The sequence below is a fragment of the Oncorhynchus kisutch genome, linkage group LG29, assembly GCF_002021735.2.
Source record: "Oncorhynchus kisutch isolate 150728-3 linkage group LG29, Okis_V2, whole genome shotgun sequence".
NCBI classification, from domain to species: domain Eukaryota; kingdom Metazoa; phylum Chordata; class Actinopteri; order Salmoniformes; family Salmonidae; genus Oncorhynchus; species Oncorhynchus kisutch.
The window spans coordinates 26,008,344-26,028,422 of NC_034202.2; the positions used below are offsets into that span (position 1 = coordinate 26,008,344).

General features: G+C 41.7%; 2 protein-coding genes across 3 annotated transcripts; one reads left to right on the plus strand and one right to left on the minus strand.

Annotated features, from left to right (window-relative positions):
- Nucleotides 1-843: 843 nt before the first annotated feature.
- LOC109873963 (vitamin K-dependent gamma-carboxylase) lies at nt 844-15,970 on the plus strand. 2 transcript variants are annotated; one of them, XM_020465687.2, is made up of 15 exons: nt 844-1,103; nt 3,898-4,137; nt 4,357-4,515; nt 4,865-5,030; nt 5,166-5,244; nt 5,372-5,478; nt 7,593-7,756; nt 11,371-11,672; nt 12,109-12,240; nt 12,753-12,904; nt 13,003-13,172; nt 13,292-13,422; nt 13,601-13,748; nt 13,848-14,049; nt 14,225-15,970. In XM_020465687.2, exons 1-15 carry the CDS (start codon nt 1,076-1,078, stop codon nt 14,376-14,378), a joined length of 2,334 nt encoding a protein of 777 aa, XP_020321276.1. In that variant the 5' UTR covers nt 844-1,075; the 3' UTR covers nt 14,379-15,970. The 2 variants fall into 2 exon arrangements, with proteins under 2 accessions (XP_020321276.1, XP_020321278.1); XM_020465689.2 differs by lacking the exon at nt 844-1,103 and adding an exon at nt 3,355-3,548 and having other exon boundaries at nt 14,225-14,945.
- Nucleotides 15,971-16,078: 108 nt separating this feature from the next.
- LOC109873966 (sorting nexin-24) lies at nt 16,079-20,028 on the minus strand. The gene is made up of 7 exons (XM_020465694.2): nt 19,740-20,028; nt 19,201-19,284; nt 18,827-18,931; nt 18,590-18,684; nt 18,433-18,456; nt 18,190-18,254; nt 16,079-17,890 (listed from the first exon to the last, which is right to left on the minus strand). Exons 1-7 carry the CDS (start codon nt 19,806-19,808, stop codon nt 17,820-17,822), a joined length of 513 nt encoding a protein of 170 aa, XP_020321283.1. The 5' UTR covers nt 19,809-20,028; the 3' UTR covers nt 16,079-17,819.
- Between the last annotated feature and the right edge of the window lie 51 nt (nt 20,029-20,079).

Here is a 20,079-nt window from a genome sequence, read left to right on the forward strand (position 1 = left end):
CATCGTTGCGGACAAAAACCGGGGGCACGGTGTCGTCACTAGTTAACACAGCCACAAAGTAATATTAACCCCGCCTATTTCTACATTTTATGTTGTTAAACTCTCATTTTAAACCTAACCACACAGCTAATATATATTAAATTAAGACCAAAATCACGTTTTTGTTTCCATACATTTTTACGATATAGCCGATTTTGACATTGTGGCTGTGCTTTTTAGTAGAAACCGGTGCACCACGGCTCAGGTTAAAATAACTTCCTCCTTAATTCAGGAGGTAAATATGTTTTTCCCAACTAAAGATCCTTGGGACGTCCCTACCCTACCATAAACCTTAAACCAACCTAAGGTCGATGTCCGAGCCCCCGCAGAAATTGAAATAACAAAATATCAGTTGAAAATATATGTTTTTTTGCATTGGTTATGTCTCAATGGACATTTAAAGATTTTTTCTTAACTGACCTAGTTAAAGGTTCAATATAATAAAAAGAGTGTGCAAAGCTGTCAAGGCAAAGGGTGGCTACTTTGAAGAATCAAAAACACTTATTTTGATTACGTGATTCCATATGGGTTATTTAATAGTGAAGTCATCAAAACTATTATTCTACAATGTAGAAAATAGTACACATTTAAGAAAAACCATTGAATGAGTAGGTTTAGCAAACTTTTGACTGGTACTGTAAATCTATATATTTTTTGATAAATACTTTCGGTTTTGTACACCAGCTTCATGCCTTCTACATTAGGTTATTCTCATCCCAACCGCTGGGGGCATACAATTTCCGGATTGCTACTAGGTGTAGTTTGTCTCGTGGAAAAAACAACCAATAGACTGAGCACTGTTTCAGGTTCCCTGTCGATTTTCCAGACAACCTTCCTTAGGCTAGTACACGGACTGACACGTACCCAACGGTTTATGTGTGTTGAATATCTCATTGGGGTAGGGACAAGGAGGGAAAATTGTACCATTAGGGTGACATCCCTGTCCAAATAGTGTATATATATATATATATATATACACACACACACACACACACACACACATATATATATAGTTTTGCTTAACCGAGTTGGAAGCATGGAAGCAGGGGCGTGCGACAATGCAGGTATGTAACAAGGGACAGCATTGTTGTGGTTTTGTAACCATTGATCAGCTCTGCTTTCAGTAAATTGTTACAGGGTATATAGTAGTCAGCATACCCGAACCGCTTGCTTTCAAGCTGCGCTAGGGTCGGACAGCATTCTTGTGTATAGTGACTATTTATTGTCTACCTCCTCACGCCATTTGCACACACTGTATATAGACTTATTTTTTTTCCTATTGTGTTATTGATTGTACGCTTGTTTATGCCATGTGTAACTCTGTGTCGCACTGCTTTGCTTTATCTTGACCAGGTCGCAATTGTAAATAAACTTGTTCTCAACTACCTTACCTGCTTAAATAAAAGGTGAAATAAAATCAATTAAAAAGACACCAAAGGAGCCTGCTTGGAAAAGAGAACGTACCTCAATCCAGGGATGAGAAATGGCTTATACTCCGAATTGTCCCATTATCCCAACTGTTACACCAATAAGATTGAACTATTCGTTTAAATAAACTACAGTTTTCCTTCTTATGCTAGCAAGCAGTGGCAACCTCAGCCAGAATGACAAATTGCGTTGAACATATACAGTGGGGAGAACAAGTATTTGATAACCTGCAAACCCGGCAGTGTTTCCTACTTACAAAGCATGTAGAGGTCTGTCATTTTTATCATGGGTACACTTCAACTGTGAGAGACGGAATCTAAAACAAAAATCCAGAAAATCACATTGTATGATTTTAAAGCAATTAATTAGCATTTTATTGCATGACATAAGTATTTGATACATCAGAAAAGCAGAACTTAATATTTTGGTACAGAAACCTTTGTTTGCAATTATAGAGATCATACGTTTCCTGTCGTTCTTGACCAGGTTTGCACACACTGCAGCAGGGATTTTGCCCCACTCCTCTATACAGACCTTCTCCAGATCCTTCAGGTTTCGGGGCTGTCGCTGGGCAACACAGACTTTCAGCTCCCTCCAAAGATGTTCTATTGGGTTCAGGTCTGGAGACTGGCTAGGCCACTCCAGGACCTTGAGATGCTTCTTACGGAGCCACTCCTTAGTTGCCCTGGCTGTGCGTTTCGGGTCATTGTCATGCTGGAAGACCCAGCCACGACCCATCTTCAATGCTCTTACTGAGGGAAGGAGGTTGTTGGCCAAGATCTCGCGATACACGGCCCCATCCAGCCTCCCATCAATACGGTGCAGTCCTGTGCCCTTTGCAGAAAAGCATCCCCAAAGAATGATGTTTCCACCTCCATGCTTCACGGTTGGGATGGCGTTCTACTCATCCTTCTTCCTCCAAACACGGCGAGTGGAGTTTAGACCAAAAAGCTCTATTTTCATCTCCTCAGACCACATGACCTTCCCCCATTCCTCCTCTGGATCATCCAGATGTTCATTGGCAAACTTCAGACGGGCCTGGACATGCACTGGCTTGAGCAGGGGGACCTTGCGTGCGCTGCAGGATTTTAATCCATGACGGCGTAGTGTGTTACTAATGGTTCTTTGAGACTGTGGTCCCAGCTCTCTTCAGGTCATTGATCATGTCCCGCCGTGTAGTTCTGGGCTGATCCCTCACCTTCCTCATGATCTTTGATGCCCCACGAGGTGAGATCTTGCATGGAGCCCCAGACCGAGGGTGATTGACCGTCATCTTGAACTTCTTCCATTTTCTAATAATTGCACCAACAGTTGTTGCCTACTCACCAAGCTGCTTGCCTATTGTCCTGTAGCCTATCCCAGCCTTGTGCAGGTCTACAATTTTATCCCTGATGTCCTTACACCCTCTCTGGTCTTGGCCTTTGTGGAGAGGTTGGAGTCTGTTTGATTGTGTTGACAAGTGTCTTTTATACAGGTAACGAGTTCAAACAGGTGCAGTTAATACAGGTAATGAGTGGAGAACAGGAAGGCTTCTTAAAGAAAAACTAACAGGTCTGGGAGAGCTGGAATTCTTACTGGTTGGTAGGTGATCAAATACTTGTGTCATACAATAAAATGCAAATTAATTACTTAAAAATACAATGTGATTTTCTGAATTTTTGTTTTAGATTCTGTTTCTCACAGTTGAAGTGTACCTATGATAAGAATTACAGACCTCTACATGCTTTGTAAGTAGGAAAACCTGCAAAATCGTCAGTGTATCAAATACTTGTTCTCCCCACTGTATATAAATTTCCATCATTTTTTAAATTGCAACAATAACAATATTACACATCAATACAGGGATATTCCTGTGAATACAAAAAAGGTGAAGCCCCCCCCCCACACACACACAATTATCAAATAAAATATCAATAATCCAGGACATCATTTGATTGGCTGACACTGCCATTCAAAATGGCTGCTGTGGCTTCTGCTGCCTAGCATGAGGACCAAAATGCCCAGTCGTTCAATCTTTTCAGCTTAACAGTTAGGATAATGGGACAATTTGCGGTACAACACATTTTAGTCTCTGGATTGAGGTACGTTTTCCGAACCATATCTCGCACCAGCTCCACGGTTTCTTAATATACACAGGCATATGCTTTCCGACCCTAGTGCAGCTGTAAGTAAGCGAGTTGGATCTGCTGACTAGGTTTATAAAAACGTGAGACTGATAGATGCAATGCATCTCACGATAATCAATGTATCACCGTGATTGAATTGCAATATACACATCAGCATATAATCAGGAACATCTAGTTCCTAATGACTTATAGTACACTGTGGCATAAATACTGCACACATACCCATGGCATTCTTGTGAACCGTAGGGTTAAGATGTTTCTCTGAAGTGTGAATTGGTATGCATATTTTCTGATTCTCTCTTAGGTGCTCCTTTCATTGAGCAGTCCTCAGGACAGGGAGACTTGTCTGGGAGCAGTGATGAGGGAGAAGGCACCATGGACAAGGAGACAGTACCAGCAGCAGAGAGGGCAGTGGAGACTGAGAGCATGATGAAACGGCTGTTTGGGTTTGAGAAGGAGGACCTGTCCTCCTGGCATCGCTTGGTGTGTCTCCTAAACCGCCCCACTGACCCTGCTTCTCTGGGCATTTTTCGCTTCCTGTTTGGTGAGCTCTGTCATCTCCACTAAGATTAGTTACCCTTGGTCAAAATGGCTGCAGGGTCTGGCATTTTCATTTGTGCCTGAGAATTGAATTAATCGCATTGAGATGTTGAGTTTCATATGCAAGTCAAATCATCTGCTGGCGGTCAGGTGAGTGTAGTCTTGTGCAATCTCTCTCTCGTTGTTCTCATCTTCTGTGTCTTCCCCTGTCTCTGTCCCCCAGGCATGATAATGGCTATAGACATTACACAGGAGCGAGGCCTTAGCCACCTGGACTACAAGTACCTGGATGGGGCTCCCGTGTGCCGCTTCCCTCTCTTCAGCTTCCTGCAGCCGCTGCCTCTTGATTATATGTACCTGGTCTATGTGGTGATGCTCTTTGGTAGGTCAAGTTCTGAGTCAGTGATTGGAACAGCTGCTGTATGTTGTCTCCTTTGTGCAGGTTTATGTGATAGTGTTAATATGCTTTCATCTTTTCAATGTGTGCTGAAAAGTGCCTTAGACCGAGGTCTAAGGCACTACTCCTCAGTGTTAGAGGTGTCACTACAGACCCTGGTACGATTCCAGGCTGTATCACAACCGGCCGTGATTGGGAGTCCCAAAGGGCGGTGCACAACTGGCCCAGCGTCGTTAGGGTTTAGCCGGGGTAGGCCGTCATTGTAAATAAGAATTTTGTTCTTAATTGACTTGCCTAGTTAAATACATTTTTTTTAAATTGTCTCTTTTTATAGGTGCTGTGGGAATCATGTTGGGCTGTTTCTACCGCCTTTCCTGTCTCATGTTCATATCCACGTACTGGTACATCTTCTTTTTGGACAAAACAGCATGGAACAACCACTCTTACCTCTACGGACTCATTGGCTTCCAGCTCACATTCATGGACGCCAACAGATACTGGTGAGTTGCAGAACTTTTATGAAACCATTACTATAAATTTCTTAAACATATAATATATTTGGTTGATTGAATCTGTGTGTGTTTGCCTGAGTGTATGCATGCATTTAAGTACATGCAGTATATTATTATTTTCAGGTCAATAGATGGATTACGTAATCCCCAAAAAAAGAATTCCCAAGTGCCACTTTGGAATTACACTCTTCTGAGGTTTCAGGTCTGTGCCAAATTCTTTCTATTGAGTTCATAGAAACTTTACTATATCAAGGGTATCTGCCTTAACATGTGCCTGATAAACTTTGAGGACACTACTATAATATATCTTTAATCTTTTTCCTTGGTAGATTTTTATAGTATACTTCATTGCTGGAATCAAGAAACTGGATGCAGACTGGGTAGAGGGATATTCCATGTCATACTTGGCACACCATTGGCTTTTTGACCCTTTCAGGTTAGTTAACATTTTTAATGACATTTTAGTAATTTAGCAGATGATTTTATCTAGAGCAACTTACAGCAGTGAGTGCATATTTTTTTGTACTGGTGTCTCATGGGAATCGAACCCGCAACCCTGGTGTTGCAAGTGCCATGCTTAGGTCCAGGTGTTTTTTTTCTCTTTCTACCCTGCATTACCATCATTTGACCTCAAGAGGCCAATAAGGCAACTTGTCACACAACCTGTAAATTGTCAAGTGTGCATTCATAGACCAGCTAACAATTCATGAGAAAATGTAGACTTCATTTTTTTTTGCCTTTTATTATTCACTATAGAAAAAACAAATGCTGAGGATATGGCTTTTCCAAGCAGCAACACTCAAAAAAGTAGACAATCCCAAAATGTGTGCATTCATTAACACACAAAGAATGGAGGCGCATATATTTCCAAGGAGAACTGGGTGAAGACGTTCGTTATTCTAGCTAATATAGTATATTTACTTGAACTATTCAAGTGTCAATATTATTCTGAGTAACTGCGCATTCACATGCGCTTTGTAGAGTATGAGAAGCGTATCTCCATACACTGCATTCAAGAGTTGGAGAAGTTGGGTTATTTCTATAACTTCTGAAAATAGTCAACATTTTCCCCTATCAAACCCATATGTTAAGAACTGACAACGAATATATTGTGAATTATTTTTGTTGATTGATGTTGGCTTGTTATTACGTAAGGATGAGACTGTCGCTATATCCTCCACAACCGTCAATGGTAGAAGCATTCTTAATCAAATGCTAAATTGCAGGTTTTGTAGAATATATTATCTGCAAAGAGTGCCCCAGCGGGGTATTGGCATACTTTAAAACTTTTTTAAAGCGATATTCTGATATGGAATTTATATTTTCCGGTTGGACTAATTGCCCCCTTCTTAGCTGTACTAATTGCCCCACTTTTATAACCTCCGATCAGGGATTGAGTCTGTTACGCACGCCTCTTGGTGGAGGGAATGCAACACCCCGCTACAACTCAACTCCCTGTGGAGTGAAAGAGGTATGGGATTGTAGGTGCGGGTAAGGATGACAGAGAATATTACTGTTTACAGGGAATTTATTTCCATTAACACGGTAATGTGGGGAAAAGGGTCTGGATGGAACCCAAAGAAAGTTAGAGCCCCCTCTCCTACCTACCCACCACTTATCTATTCTTAACGTCACTTTGCTCGCTAACCAAAATACAAGGGGGTGGTCCGCCCAGGTCTTACCTAGTGTGCACAGACGGAGTACATACTACGGGTATATGTATGCCCGCAGGCCTCTTGCCTAAGCACTCCCAAGGTGCCTTCCCCTTCCCCCCTGGGAACAAATGAAACAGAATAATACAAACTTAAAGTGAACAATTTCAATAATGAAAAACACTGAGTCCTATTGGCACACGCATACCTCAGAAGTAGTGGCTACAAAATACTTTCAACAAAACTGTCTCTGAACAACAACCAACACAGAACATCCAAGAAGCTCTCTTTCTCCTAAATGGAACACAGGCTTTTTAAGCTGCAGAAGGAGTTGGTAATTGCAGACAGCTGTATCTCCTGACGAGAGGGCGGGGTCAGAGCTCCAATCTGCAATGGTGCCGACCAATCAGCTGCTTGGGGGAATCCAGGAAGCCATTCCCTGAAATATACATATACACAAACCCACAACACAGAAACTGGGAAACGTAACAGAGAGGATCAGCTTGAGCAAAGTGAGGTGTAGAATCACTGATCTACAAATAGTAGTCCCTGCCAAATAGTAGGCTTTGTGCAATTAAGATTCGTATGCCACTCTTCCCCTGGTTTAGGATGCACAGCCAGACATTGAATGATTGATTGGAGATAGCTTGTGTCAATTAAAGAGAATTTCCAAGGATTTTCTGCCTGCAGCAAACCTAGTGGATTATACTGGGGAAATAGTGTCAAAGAAAACCCCATGCTCTACTAGCTGACCCACACTGGACCACACAGATGGTATTTGTCAGACTTCAATACAGATGTATTGAGGGCCATGCGCCCTCATATTTTGGAAAAGCTTATATAAAACTGCCCCATGTGGGATTGTATGGATTTCTTACCCTTTGCGTCTGTCCCACAGGATGATTCTGCCTAATGAAATGGTGAGTCTGCTGGTGGTCCATGGAGGTGGTCTTTGTCTGGACCTGTCTGCCGGCTATCTGCTGTTTTTCGATGCCACACGCCCTTTTGGCATTTTCTTTGTCAGCTACTTCCACTGCATGAACTCTCAACTTTTCAGCATCGGTGAGTCTTTTCAGTCATCATAATGAGAATATCAAATGTTACTGAATTACAGAAGCTACAAAATTCAACACTTTGTATATAGAGTCCATTGTACTCTGGGATGATGTCCCATTTTGAATAGTTGCTTGTAATTGTGGTGCAGGTAGCCTAGTGGTTTGAACATTGGGCCAGTAACCGAAAGGTTACTGGATTGAATCCCCGAGCTGACAAGGTAAAAATCTGTCGTTCTGCCCCTGAGCAAAGCCGTAAACCCACTGTTTCCCGGGCGCCGAAGACGTGGATGTCAATTATGGCAGCCCCCGCACCTCTCTGATTCAGAGGGGTTGGGTTAAATGTAGAAGACACATTTCAGTTGAATGCATTCAGTTGTACAACTGACTGAGTGTGAGTGCAAGATTATGTTATAATACTTTTATTGCATCAAATGTTTGTTTTATGCAACAGAATAGAGTATTTTGTTAACTATTGGGTGTGTGTTCTACTAAGTATGGGCCTCTAGGAGATAACACTGACAGGAGATTTAAGATGTCTTTTAAAACCCAAAGACCATTCCAGAGCATGAGTTAATGTTTCTGTTCCATACCAGGGAGAGATGGTTCCAGTTTGGAGTCAGAGGGCCAGACACTGGTCTATACAATAAACTGTTAACACAGCAGTACCTATAATACATAGCAGACAGTATCTTTCATACAAATCTTACCCTTGTGACCCATTCTATATATATGTTGTTCGTCATGTAGGTTGAAAGGGGTGTATCTTGGCTATAAAATACCTTTAGTACTTTTGTCTCGGGGCTCTCACCGTGAATCGTTGACCAGCCATCATTATCGTAGAGCACTCAATCGATTCACTTTGTTTTATTTATTTGTTTTTTATTTGACCTTTATTTAACCAGGTAGGCTATTTGAGAACAAGCTCTCATTTACAACAGCGACCTGGCCAAGATAAAGCAAAGCAGTGCGACACAAACAAAAACAGAGTTACACATGGAATAAACAAACATACAGTCACTAACACAATAGGGGGAAAAAGTCATTTGTGTGCAAATGAGGTAAGATATGGGAGGTAAGGCAATAAATAGGCCATAGTGGCAAAATAATTACAATTTAGCAATTAAACACTGGAGTGATACATGTGCAGAAGATGAATGTGCAAAGTAGAGTTACTGGGGTGCAAAGGAGCAAAAATAAATAACAGGATGGGCTATTTACATATGGGCTGTGTACAGGTGCAGGGATCTGTGAGCTGCTCTGACAGCTGGTGCTTAAAGTTAGTGAGGGAGATGTGAGTCTCCAGCTTCAGTGATTTTTGCAAATTCATTCCAGTCATTGGCAGCAGAGAACTGGAATGAAAGGCGGCCAGAGAGGTTTTCGCTTTGGGGGTGACCAGTGAAATATACCTGCTGGAGCGCGTGCTGCTATGGTGACCAGTGAGCTGAGAAGGTTGGGCTTTACCTAGCAGAGACTTATAGATGACCTGGAGCCAGTGGGATTGGCGACGAATATGAAGCGAGGGCCAGCCAACGAGATCATACAGGTCGCAGTGGTGGGTAGTATATTGGTGACAAAACAGATGGCACTGTGATAGACTGCATCCAATTTGCTGAGTAGAGTGTTGGAGACTATTTTGTAAATGACAGTTTACAGTCTAACCAGACACCTAGGTATTTGTAGTTGTCCACATATTCTAAGTCAGAACCGTCCAGAGTAGTGATGCTGCATGGGAGAGCATGTGCGGGAAGCGATCGGTTGAAGAGCATGCATTTAGTTTTACTTGCATTTAAGAGCCGTTGGAGGCCACGCAAGGAGAGTTGTATGGCATTGAAGCTTGTCTGGAGGTTAGTTAAGTGTCCAAAGAAGGGCCAGAAGTATACAGAATGGTATCGTCTGCGTAGAGGTGGATCAGAGAATTACCAGCAGCAAGAGAAACATTGATGTATACAGAGAAGAGTCGGCCTGAGAATTGAACCCTGTGGCACCCCCATAGAGACTGCCAGAGGTCCGGACAACAGGCCCTCCGATTTGACACACTGAACTCTGTCTGAGAAGTAGTTGGTGAACCAGGCGAGGAAGTCATTTGAGAATCCAAGGCTGTTGAGTCTGCCGATAAGAATGTGGTGATTGACAGAGTCGAAAGCCTTGTCCAGGTCGATGAATACAGCTGCGGTGTTGTCTCTTATCGATGGCGGTTATGATATCGTTTAGGACCTTGAGCGTGGCAGAGGTGCACCCATGACTAGCTCGGAAGCCAGATTGCGTAGAGAGAAGGTATGGTGGGATTCGAAATGGTCGGTGATCTGTTTGTTAACTTGGCTTTCGAAGACCTTAGTAAGGCAGGGTAGGATAGATATAGGTCTGTAGCAGTTTGGGTCTAGAGTGTCACCCCCTTTTGAAGAGTTGGATGACCGCGGAAGCTTTCCACTCTTCGGGGATCTCAGACGATATGAAAGAGCGGTTGAACAGGCTAGTAATAGGGGTTGCAACAATTTCGACTGATCATTTTAGAGAAAGATCAACTTTATATGAAGGTCCAGATTGTCTAGCCATGCTGATTTGTAGGGGTCCAGATTTTGCAGCTCTTTCAGAACATCAGCTATCTGGATTTGAGTGAAGGAGAAATGGGGAGGCTTGGGCATGTTGCTGTGGGGGGTGCAGGGCTGTTGACCAGGGTATGGGTGGACAGGTGGAAAGCATGGCCAGCTGTAGAAAGATTATTTTAGAAATTCTCAAATATTGTGGATTTATTGGTGGTGACAGTGTTTCCTAGCCTCAGTGCAGTGGGCAGCTGGGAGGAGGTGCTCTTATTATCCATGGACTTTACAGTGTCCCAGAACTTTTTGGAGTTTGTGATGCAGGATGCACATTTCTGTTTGAAAGCCTTTGCTTTCCTAACTGTGTGTATTGATTCCTAACTTCCCTGAAAGTTGCATGTCGCGGGGGCTATTCGATGCTAATGCCGTACGCCACAGGATGTTTTTGTGCTGGTCAAGGGCAGTCAGGTCTGGAGTGAACCACGGGGTATATCTGTTCCTGGTTTAACTTTTTTTTTTAATGGGGCACGCTTATTTAAGATTGAGGAAATCACTTTCAAAGAATAACCAGGCATCTTCTACTGACGGAATGAGGTCAATATCCTTCCAGGATACCCGGGCCAGGTCGATTAGAAACTCCTGCTCGCTGAAGTGTTTTAGGGAGCATTTGACAGTGATGAGAATTCAGACACGGCTAGGACATCCGGGTTGGCAGAGTGGGCTAAAGCAGTGAATAAATGTGTGCGTTGTATTGACCTGCTCCCTTATTAATAAGTGATTAAAGATTTCGTTTAAGTATAACTCTGACTTGTGTGATAAGTTTGTCTCTCCTCATTTGATAGTAAAGAAATCAACCACCACACTAGGTATCCCCCTTTCCTTTCCCATCATTAATAGAGGATTCCATTGATAAGGAAATAAGATTCATTTTCGACTTGTACTGAGGGCAACATAATGCATGCAGACTCCTGTGGCCCAGAGAGCATTTTCAAAGCAATCTTTTCTTTAATGATCCACTATTTAAGTTAATCTATAACCCCCTATTGATCACAAATGCTACTATTTTCCTATATTTTATCTCCAGGTATGTTTGCCTACACTATGCTGGCCACGAGTCCTCTCTTCTGCTACCCCGACTGGCCCAGGCACTTTTTTGCCCGCTTCCCGGAGATCCTCAGGCCCGTGCTGCCGCTCACGTCTCCTCCCCCACAGCCCAGCACCTCCTGTGTTTACCCAGTGACCCAGCGCACATCTACGGGACTACAGGACTTGTCCCCTGCCCCCAAGGCCTCCAAAACACGGTTTAAACACAAGCTGGCAACCCTGTTCACCATTCTGTACCTGGCTGAACAGTTCTTCCTGCCTTACTCTCACTTCATCACACAGGTACTCCTGTAAAAATGGAAGATGAGTTTACAGTGACAACCTTCTTCTAATCCTTTCCATGTATTGAATCAGGAAATCAGCAGCATTTGATTTGAATGTCAGTTGTGAGTCACTGGGTGTACGGCTGTCAGCTAAAGTTATTTCCCAACAGTACGGATTACCAGAATAATTGCTCAATCAGTGTCAACACTGCTATCAGTCTGCAGTAAACAGTAGTTTAAACTAGCTTGAGTCAGCAGAACGGTGGGGGTTGCAGAGGGGTGTGGAAAGAGGCTTTGCATTAGTAAATACTGGTCCATACATCCTGCTGTCCTGATCTGGAATGCAGTTTTGTGATTGATTGGCAAAAAAAGTGATATAATACTAACATTTGATATTCCTTTAAAAAAAACTTTTTTTTTTACAAATATGTCTAGCTTTTTTCTTTTTGACCTAGGGCTATAACAACTGGACCAATGGCCTGTATGGGTACTCCTGGGATATGATGGTTCACTCCCGATCCCACCAGCATGTCAAGATCACCTACAAAGATGGAAAAACAGGAGATGTCGGATACCTCAACCCTGGGGTGAGCCATTGAACAATATATCAAATATAGAATCTGACTCATAGGAAGGGTTAGAAAGCATGTGGAAAAAGGGAGGAACTTTGGGAGACATGGGGAATGTGACATTAGGGATAATAAGCTCAAGTCGATTATATTAACCATTCAACATTCCAACTAAACAATAAAAGCGTGTTTGGTCCCACTTTAAATGAACTACAGCATACAGAACTTCATCATAAGCCTACATACAGTAGGACATTAGCGATATGAACACGCCGGGAATAGAGGTTGTTCAGAAAACCTAACATTGGGAATGGGGGTGGCTCGTGTTCATTAATTGACTTAAAATGTATCAAACCTTTAATAGAAAAAATGGATTGTATATTTACATCTTATAATTGAATTAACTTATCTGTGACAATATCTGGGAGAAGGAGGATCTGAGTACCTCATACTGCAAAACGTTTTAAAGGTGGTATGGCTGGTTCCATAAAGGTGAAGCAAAGTGAAATTGTTCTGTGGCGCACCTGTAGGTGTTCACTCAGAGTCGGCGGTGGAAGGACCATGGGGACATGCTGAAGCAGTACGCCACCTGCCTGAGCCGCCACCTGCCTCACTACAACATCTCTGATCCAGAGATTTACTTTGACATCTGGGTGTCCATCAATGAACGCTTCCAACAACGGTACTACATAGCCTTTTTGTGATCTTTTACATCCTCCACATAGATAGAAATGTTATTCGCTGTACAGTTTGGTCTTGAATTCTCTTTCCATCCATTAGTATCTTTGACCCCCGTGTGAACATTGTGAAGGCAGACTGGTCACCATTCCGTCCAAATCCCTGGCTCATGCCTCTGCTGGTGGACCTCTCTCCCTGGAGGACCAAGTTCCAGGAGATCGAGGGCTCGTTGGACAACCAGACAGAGATAGTCTTCATCGCAGACTTCCCAGGTTTGGGGTCTCTCCCTCATTGTCTTCAATTGAGAATATTTCATATGGTGATCACTGATTCATCATTCAAAGTCCATTTCAATCTAGCTCGTGTATGTGTTGGTTAATTTTTCCTTTAGGTCTCCTTCTAGAGAACTATGTCAGTGAGGACCTGGGCAACACCAGTGTTCAGGTGCTGCAGGGCCAGCTGAATGTTGAGATAGTGGATGAGAAAAAGAACTACACGCTCCAACCTGGAGAGCAGAAGCAGGTATGATCCCTCTTCAACCTACCTGCTTCAGCCAGCCTGTAATGACACCCTTCACCTGGATGACAGCTGTACTGTAGTCATCATCATGGGCTGAAACTTACTGTTAAACATAAGGTTCACATTCCAGTTGCCATGGTGTGGCTAGGAGTACTCATTGTGTGTGTGTGTGCGAGAACAGCTTCCTGCTGGGGCCTACCATAAGGTGTACACAGTGTCTGAGGGGCCGTCCTGCTACATGTACATCTACGTCAACACCACAGAGGCAGCGCTACAGAGGAACTTCACTAAGCTGTTTGAACTGCAGGAGAGGGTCCGCAACGGAACAGGTCAGGTCTTAAATATACACACGGCAGGAATTAACACATACAACAGGAACCATCACACTTGATGGCAGTGATGAGCCAACACAGCGTTTCGCCCCACAGAAACGGAACCCCTCCCTCCAGAGCTCCAGTCGCTCATCACTGGAGAAAATGAGGGGTCAGAAGCCAATGTGATGGATCCCGTTGTTCAGCTATTCCTACGGCGACAGCGGAGGATGAAAGAAGTAAAGAAGCGCAGAGAAGCCAATGTGTGCGAAAGGCTGAACCGGTTTACTGTGAAAAAGTACTACATGTTGCGTCGAGCGTGAGTGTTGTTTTCAGTGCAACTACCAAAACTCATGACAACTATGTGATTCCTCCAGTTTCCACGTGTATCCTGCAGTGGCTTGGTTTAACGTAGACATTCTCTTTGTAGGAGTAAATGTCATAGACTAAATATAAGGCACACGTGTTTGAGTATATCATGCTCTGTGTTGTAGGTTCCTGATGACAGCCATTGCAATGCGTAACCTGGCAGTGGGCCTCCCTCCTCTGGAGCAGCTGACCAGGGAAGTGGCCTTCGCAAACATGAAGGAACCAGAGACTGAGGCCAGCCAGGACCTCAAGGATGAAGTGGGCCACGATGAGCTCTAGGAGTGTGTAAAATAATTTTTATGTGAATGTGCTTGAATAACAGAAGGCGCTAGACTGTTACTATACTAGGTACACCAACCCAGTAATCAAACAAAGGATTTTCATTTGAATGGTTTTGAACATTTGGGAATATGAAAGAGAAATTACTTTAATTGTTTGGGGAGAGGTGGGGTGAAGGCTGCATTGTATTTGAAAATATGTTTGAAATTATGCAGGGGCATGTTTCTGAATGATTTTGTCTTATGACTGATCTTGCAGTTTAACTGAAAATACATTCCTAGGTTGTTCAAGATCACATTGTTCTTTTTGGTCTTATTTCGATATTTCCATAAGTATTATAATTGAAAATCCAACATGCACCTTCACAAAATGTATGTTTTTTTCTATCCCTAACTTTAATGAGGTCATTTTTTTTTGACTGACTCCAGTTGTGAAAAGTGGTGATCAACTTTATATGCTACAGGTAACTGCCAAAATAAAGGAAACACCATTTTAAAACCCCCTAAGCTCGATGTCTGTGCCCCTGCTGAAATCTAATTAGCATAATAAAAAATCGACATAAAAATGTGTCAGTTTAAGCTAGAGATTTGTTGTGTCTCAAGCCACCACATCCAGGTGACAGCATTAGAGCGGTGTTTGTCAGACCATGAGACATTCTGAAACATTCTCACACGAGTCTTGGGACTTCTGTCTGTGGCGTCTGACTAGTTTGGGCTACACATACTAATATGACCCCTCTGTTAAGTTGAGACTCTCACGTACATGTCGCTCAGAAGACTCATCTGAAGGTCCCCCGGTACCAGTAGAAAGAATATGGATGTGCAGTATATATGAAGACTGTTCAGTGACAAATAAGGGGTTAAGTACATCCCAAAAAATGTTTCCTGAGTTCTCTCAGATATAGGATAGACCCTTCAGAACAAACTTCCTTTTAGAGTTTTATTTGGGGAAAATTGTTCCATGTAGTGAATCTGTTATTCATTGCGTTTGCAGGGGCTAATAGCAGTAAGGCCAAATCAAATCACAAAATGATCCTTTGACTCTTATAGGTTAATAGGGTGTTGGGCCACCACGAGCCAGAACCGATTCAATGCACCTTGGCATAGATTCTACATGCGTCTGGTACTCATGTTGGAGGGAGGCGACTCCATTCTTCAAGGAGTTTTTGATGGTGGTGGAAAACAATGTCTCTGGCACTGCTCCAGAATCAAGTGTTCAACCTGGTTGAGATTTGGTGACTGAGATGGCCATGGAATATGGTTTACATAAATGTCATGCTCATCAAACCAGTTGGTGATCACTCATATCCTGTGGATGGGGGCATTGTCATCCATTCGGGGCATAACCACGGTAACCAAAATAACCTGCCCAGCATTTTTATACATGATGGGATGATTTGTTTAATTAACTCAGGAACCACACCTGTGTGAAAGCCCCTGCTTTCAATATACTTTATCACTCATTTACTCAAGAGTTTCCATTATTTTGGCTCTTACCTGTAGCTTTACTTTGAGGCTAAATTATGAACATTGTCACCATTTGCATTCCAAAATGCAGTTGGTACTTTGCAAATAAAGAGCCTGAACATGAAATAAATGGCATTCTCAGTGTTTGAACTTAAAAGCTCATGACCATGCATGTTTCAGATTTTGTAAACCTTAAAACATGGAAATTATTTGAGAAAAAAAGAAACCATGAAGGAAATGTCATGCTTTATTGCCATCAGTCTTAATCATGATACTTTAGGCAGAGCACAGTGATCTGTAAAGTGCTACAGTATCATTACTGGTCGGGTGTCATGGCACAAGATACATACTGTACAGGACATACATATACAAAGTAGATACAAAAACGGCTGGATTTGTCAACACAGGCATGATTTTATCTCAATGAAGTGGACAGTTCTATACATGACTGCTCAACTAACCCAAGTTCACTTCTCATTTAACAAATGGAAAATCCTCTACTTTAAAGCTAGAATCCTTAGTTATTACCAGGTGAAATCACACATCGAAATGAAAATATACTCAAACATGCTGTTTTTTTACCTATAAATGTGTGCTTTAGTATTGTTTTCTTTGGCAACTGTGGTATAAGTGGAGTAAACGCCTCTGTTCTGTACATTACCCTGGAAGAATGAACCTCGAAGGGACTGCATCATCCATTATTTCCAAGGTAATGTACTGAAAGTTGGTGTTTATCCCTTACATACCAATTAATTCTTGAAAAATACAACTTAAAAATGCCTGACAGCCGTACCCATCAGAACCCAAAATATAAGCTTGTTTTAATCCAATGTTTGTAAATGTAAATGAACTATCATCAAAATATAGCTAAAACGAATGCTGATATCAAAGATGGTCAGTCCTTGCATCCATAGCTCTGTCTATGAATTTGAGAGTGGCAACATTGCTCCTGCCCCATCCCTCAGCTTCTTACTAAAACAGATGCAGGATTACCACTGTTGTTTTAATAAAGGATTCTAGCTTTAAGTGTGTTAATGTTCACCGGGTCTCAATTCAGAGACCACATCGGATAGAAATATCAACGATGGCAGAGAACTCTAGTCAATAGAAAGTCCAGACCATCCTCATGTCTTTCAGAGTGTCTATATTATTAGCCATTCATAATTGGCTAATGAATGACAAGCGCAAAGTAATGTCAGACCAACTAAGCTGGACTTACTACGAAAAAGCATCAGCTGTGTATGAGGCTTATCAATTACACACACACAGCATTACCATATGCGGAACACTACAGCATCACGAGGAGTTTAGATCTGTACGGCGTCAGTCACTTTAAATTGGATCAAAACTGACTGGTGTGTAAATGGCCCTGTAAGTTTACAGCAGCAGTCCCACGTTCAAAAAGAGCAACAATGAACCACATTGATCTTCTTTAAAATAAAAAGGGACACACACAAAGTTGAGATAAGGCAGACCAACATAAGACATCTTATTACACTGACAGTACAAGTTCAGTTTCCCTTTTTATATTTCAGCTTTTTAATCACGTTTGAAATGTTTGATCGGTTGCCCTTCATTAATTCATAGCTAATATATTAGAGTTAAGTGTTTGACCTAGTAATGTTATTTCACCGTGTAAAACTTCAAGGTCTCACCTTAATTTGAGTGAAAGACCATTAGCAGATGGATACAGCCTGTGGGTCCATGAGGCTGAATATATGCATGATCTTAAATGTTGTCATAACATCATGACAGTGTTCATCTTTGAATAACAATCATTCAGAAAATGCATTTCTTTGAGTCGTTTCATCTCAAATATTATCAAGATATCCATTAACACAGAAACAAACCACAAAATATTATATATCATAAACACACAACTATTAGAATGTTTACTAAATTGACTCATACAAGCTGTTCATTTCTTAATCATCATGAGTTACTAGTAAGTCCTCCAAGCTGGCATACAGTAACTCTACCTTGGTTGAAGGTCTGGGAAGAATATTCCATGTATCACTCCTTCTATGACAACATTTGAAAATGTATCTATGGGGAGAAAAAAAGCTAAGTAAAACTGATTTGTTCTATACAATATTACATTCCCGCTTCAAATGATTATTGTATTTACAAGATACATTTGTATTCGAATGAGCTTCTATTTACATATTGTATAATTTTTTTTTAAATATTCTTATTTGTTGCATTATTGAGGGGGAGCATTGTGTATTCGGTGCATATGACAAATAAACTTGACTTGATTAAATATGACAAAATAGATATTTTATATTGCAACCATATTGAATGTATATGCATGGGCAGCCTGAAGATGTGTAAAGATATGTTACCGTGGGAGGACGGGAGCATGTAGGGGTCTCTATGGTAGAGCATTGCTGGTTGGTGGGTCAGTTTACTAGAGAGAGACCAGAGAGGAGAAGGAGAAGTTTCACAAGTCTAATAAAGCCAATGTCCTGACAAAATTATTCAGAATAGTTAGCAATCTGAACTTGCATTTTGACATTATACTTTGAAGTTAGCCTACAACACATTCACTACTACAAATCTAATCAACATAAAATCACTTAACAAACCTTGCCTCTTCAGATTCAAATGACCTTTAAAGAAAGAAAAATAATGCAAGATAGAAAATCAGTTTGGGGATATTATATAGAGGAACTATTTTCTTTCCCAGATGAGATGTTATAAAAGTAGCCTCACTTTTATAGGGCACATTGTATAAAAACTCACCCACAACTTTCTGTTTTTGTCAGTGAGGGAAAGTGGCGGATGTTGAGGAAATCCAGGAATATCTTTGGGAGAACTTCATTCTCCATAATTATAGTCTGTGGAATAACAGACACAAGAAAAACAAAAGCAAATGGTAGTCAGGGGAAAAAGGTCAGTGGTCCTATTAATACAAAAGATTGAGAGTGTGTGGATTCAGAATATCTAGTCAGTGTAGCCCTGTGGTTGTATTCTCATTACCTGTAGATATAGTTCCAGACCATGTCTTCTCTGCTCCAGAACTTTGGGAACCCAGTTCCGTACATGCTTAGAGGGGATCTCAGGAGGCGTCAAACTCTTCTTCAGCTGAAAGAAGCAAATATCAAATTGAGCATGGTCACAGGGCAATCTGTGGATGAGGGTAGAGGAATCTTTCAACGCCTAGCTCAAGCCGATTCCACTAATTGTCACCCCACAAACCTAGACCAGCCTTACAATATCATTGACAATGATGGCTCAGGATGTTGCAATATATGTTTAGAAAGTAAAGTGGGCTCTGTTCTTGCACCAAGAATAGTCAGTCAGTATTTTGCATGGCCGTGACAGAAAATAATCAATGGTACACAAAAACTCACTATTTTATGGAGATGATGAAATTCACTGTAGCGCTTCTTCACTGTATGCTGTCTGCCATTCATTAGCACGTCGATTTTAAAGACCTGGAGATGAAAAAGAACCAGTCATGGTTAGGAAATGTTAAATACATGTGAACGTACAGGCTGAAAGACATGACCCTGATTTGAACAAATTCACATTTGACAGTCATAGCCATTTAAAACAATACGCTAGTTGGACAAAACTGCCCTTTCGTGACTTTATCAAAATGAAACGGTAGGGAGTTTCACACCCTGTCAGGGCTACCAGTCAAAATCTGTTTTTAAGGTCGCTGGTCAAAATTCCTAGAATGGATCGCTCTCAACCGGGGTCTTCTTTACTCCCACTCGTCACGTCAAGTTTGCCTTGATAGTAGCTAACATTGTCCAAATTGAAGTAGCTAAGATACTCTTGGTTTGTTTTCAACCATATGTTGCAAACCTGCAATGCTATGATTGTGGTTCTGCGGTTTTTGCACAGGCTTAACGTTACTGGTGCAGAGGACTTCAAGATCTCTTACCGTGTACCCTTTCTCAATCGGATTGTCCTCTGAACGGAACGATGGAATGAAAATCCTGACGTTATGCATTTTGGAAAAACAACTCCAACACTAAATGCATGAAGCCCCGAGATATATATGAACTTGCAAACACATATGGAGGTTTTGGGTGCCAGCTAGCTAGCTAGTTAAATTTCGTTGAAATGGATTCTTCTTCTTGTTTTGACTGTAGCGTATGGAAGTACAATAAAGTCACACTGCTGCTCTCTACTTGGGTGGAGAGGTATTACGACCGCGAGCCTCATTAATCAATTAACCAACATAATTTGTATCTCAAATTAATCAACCGTGTGAAAACCAG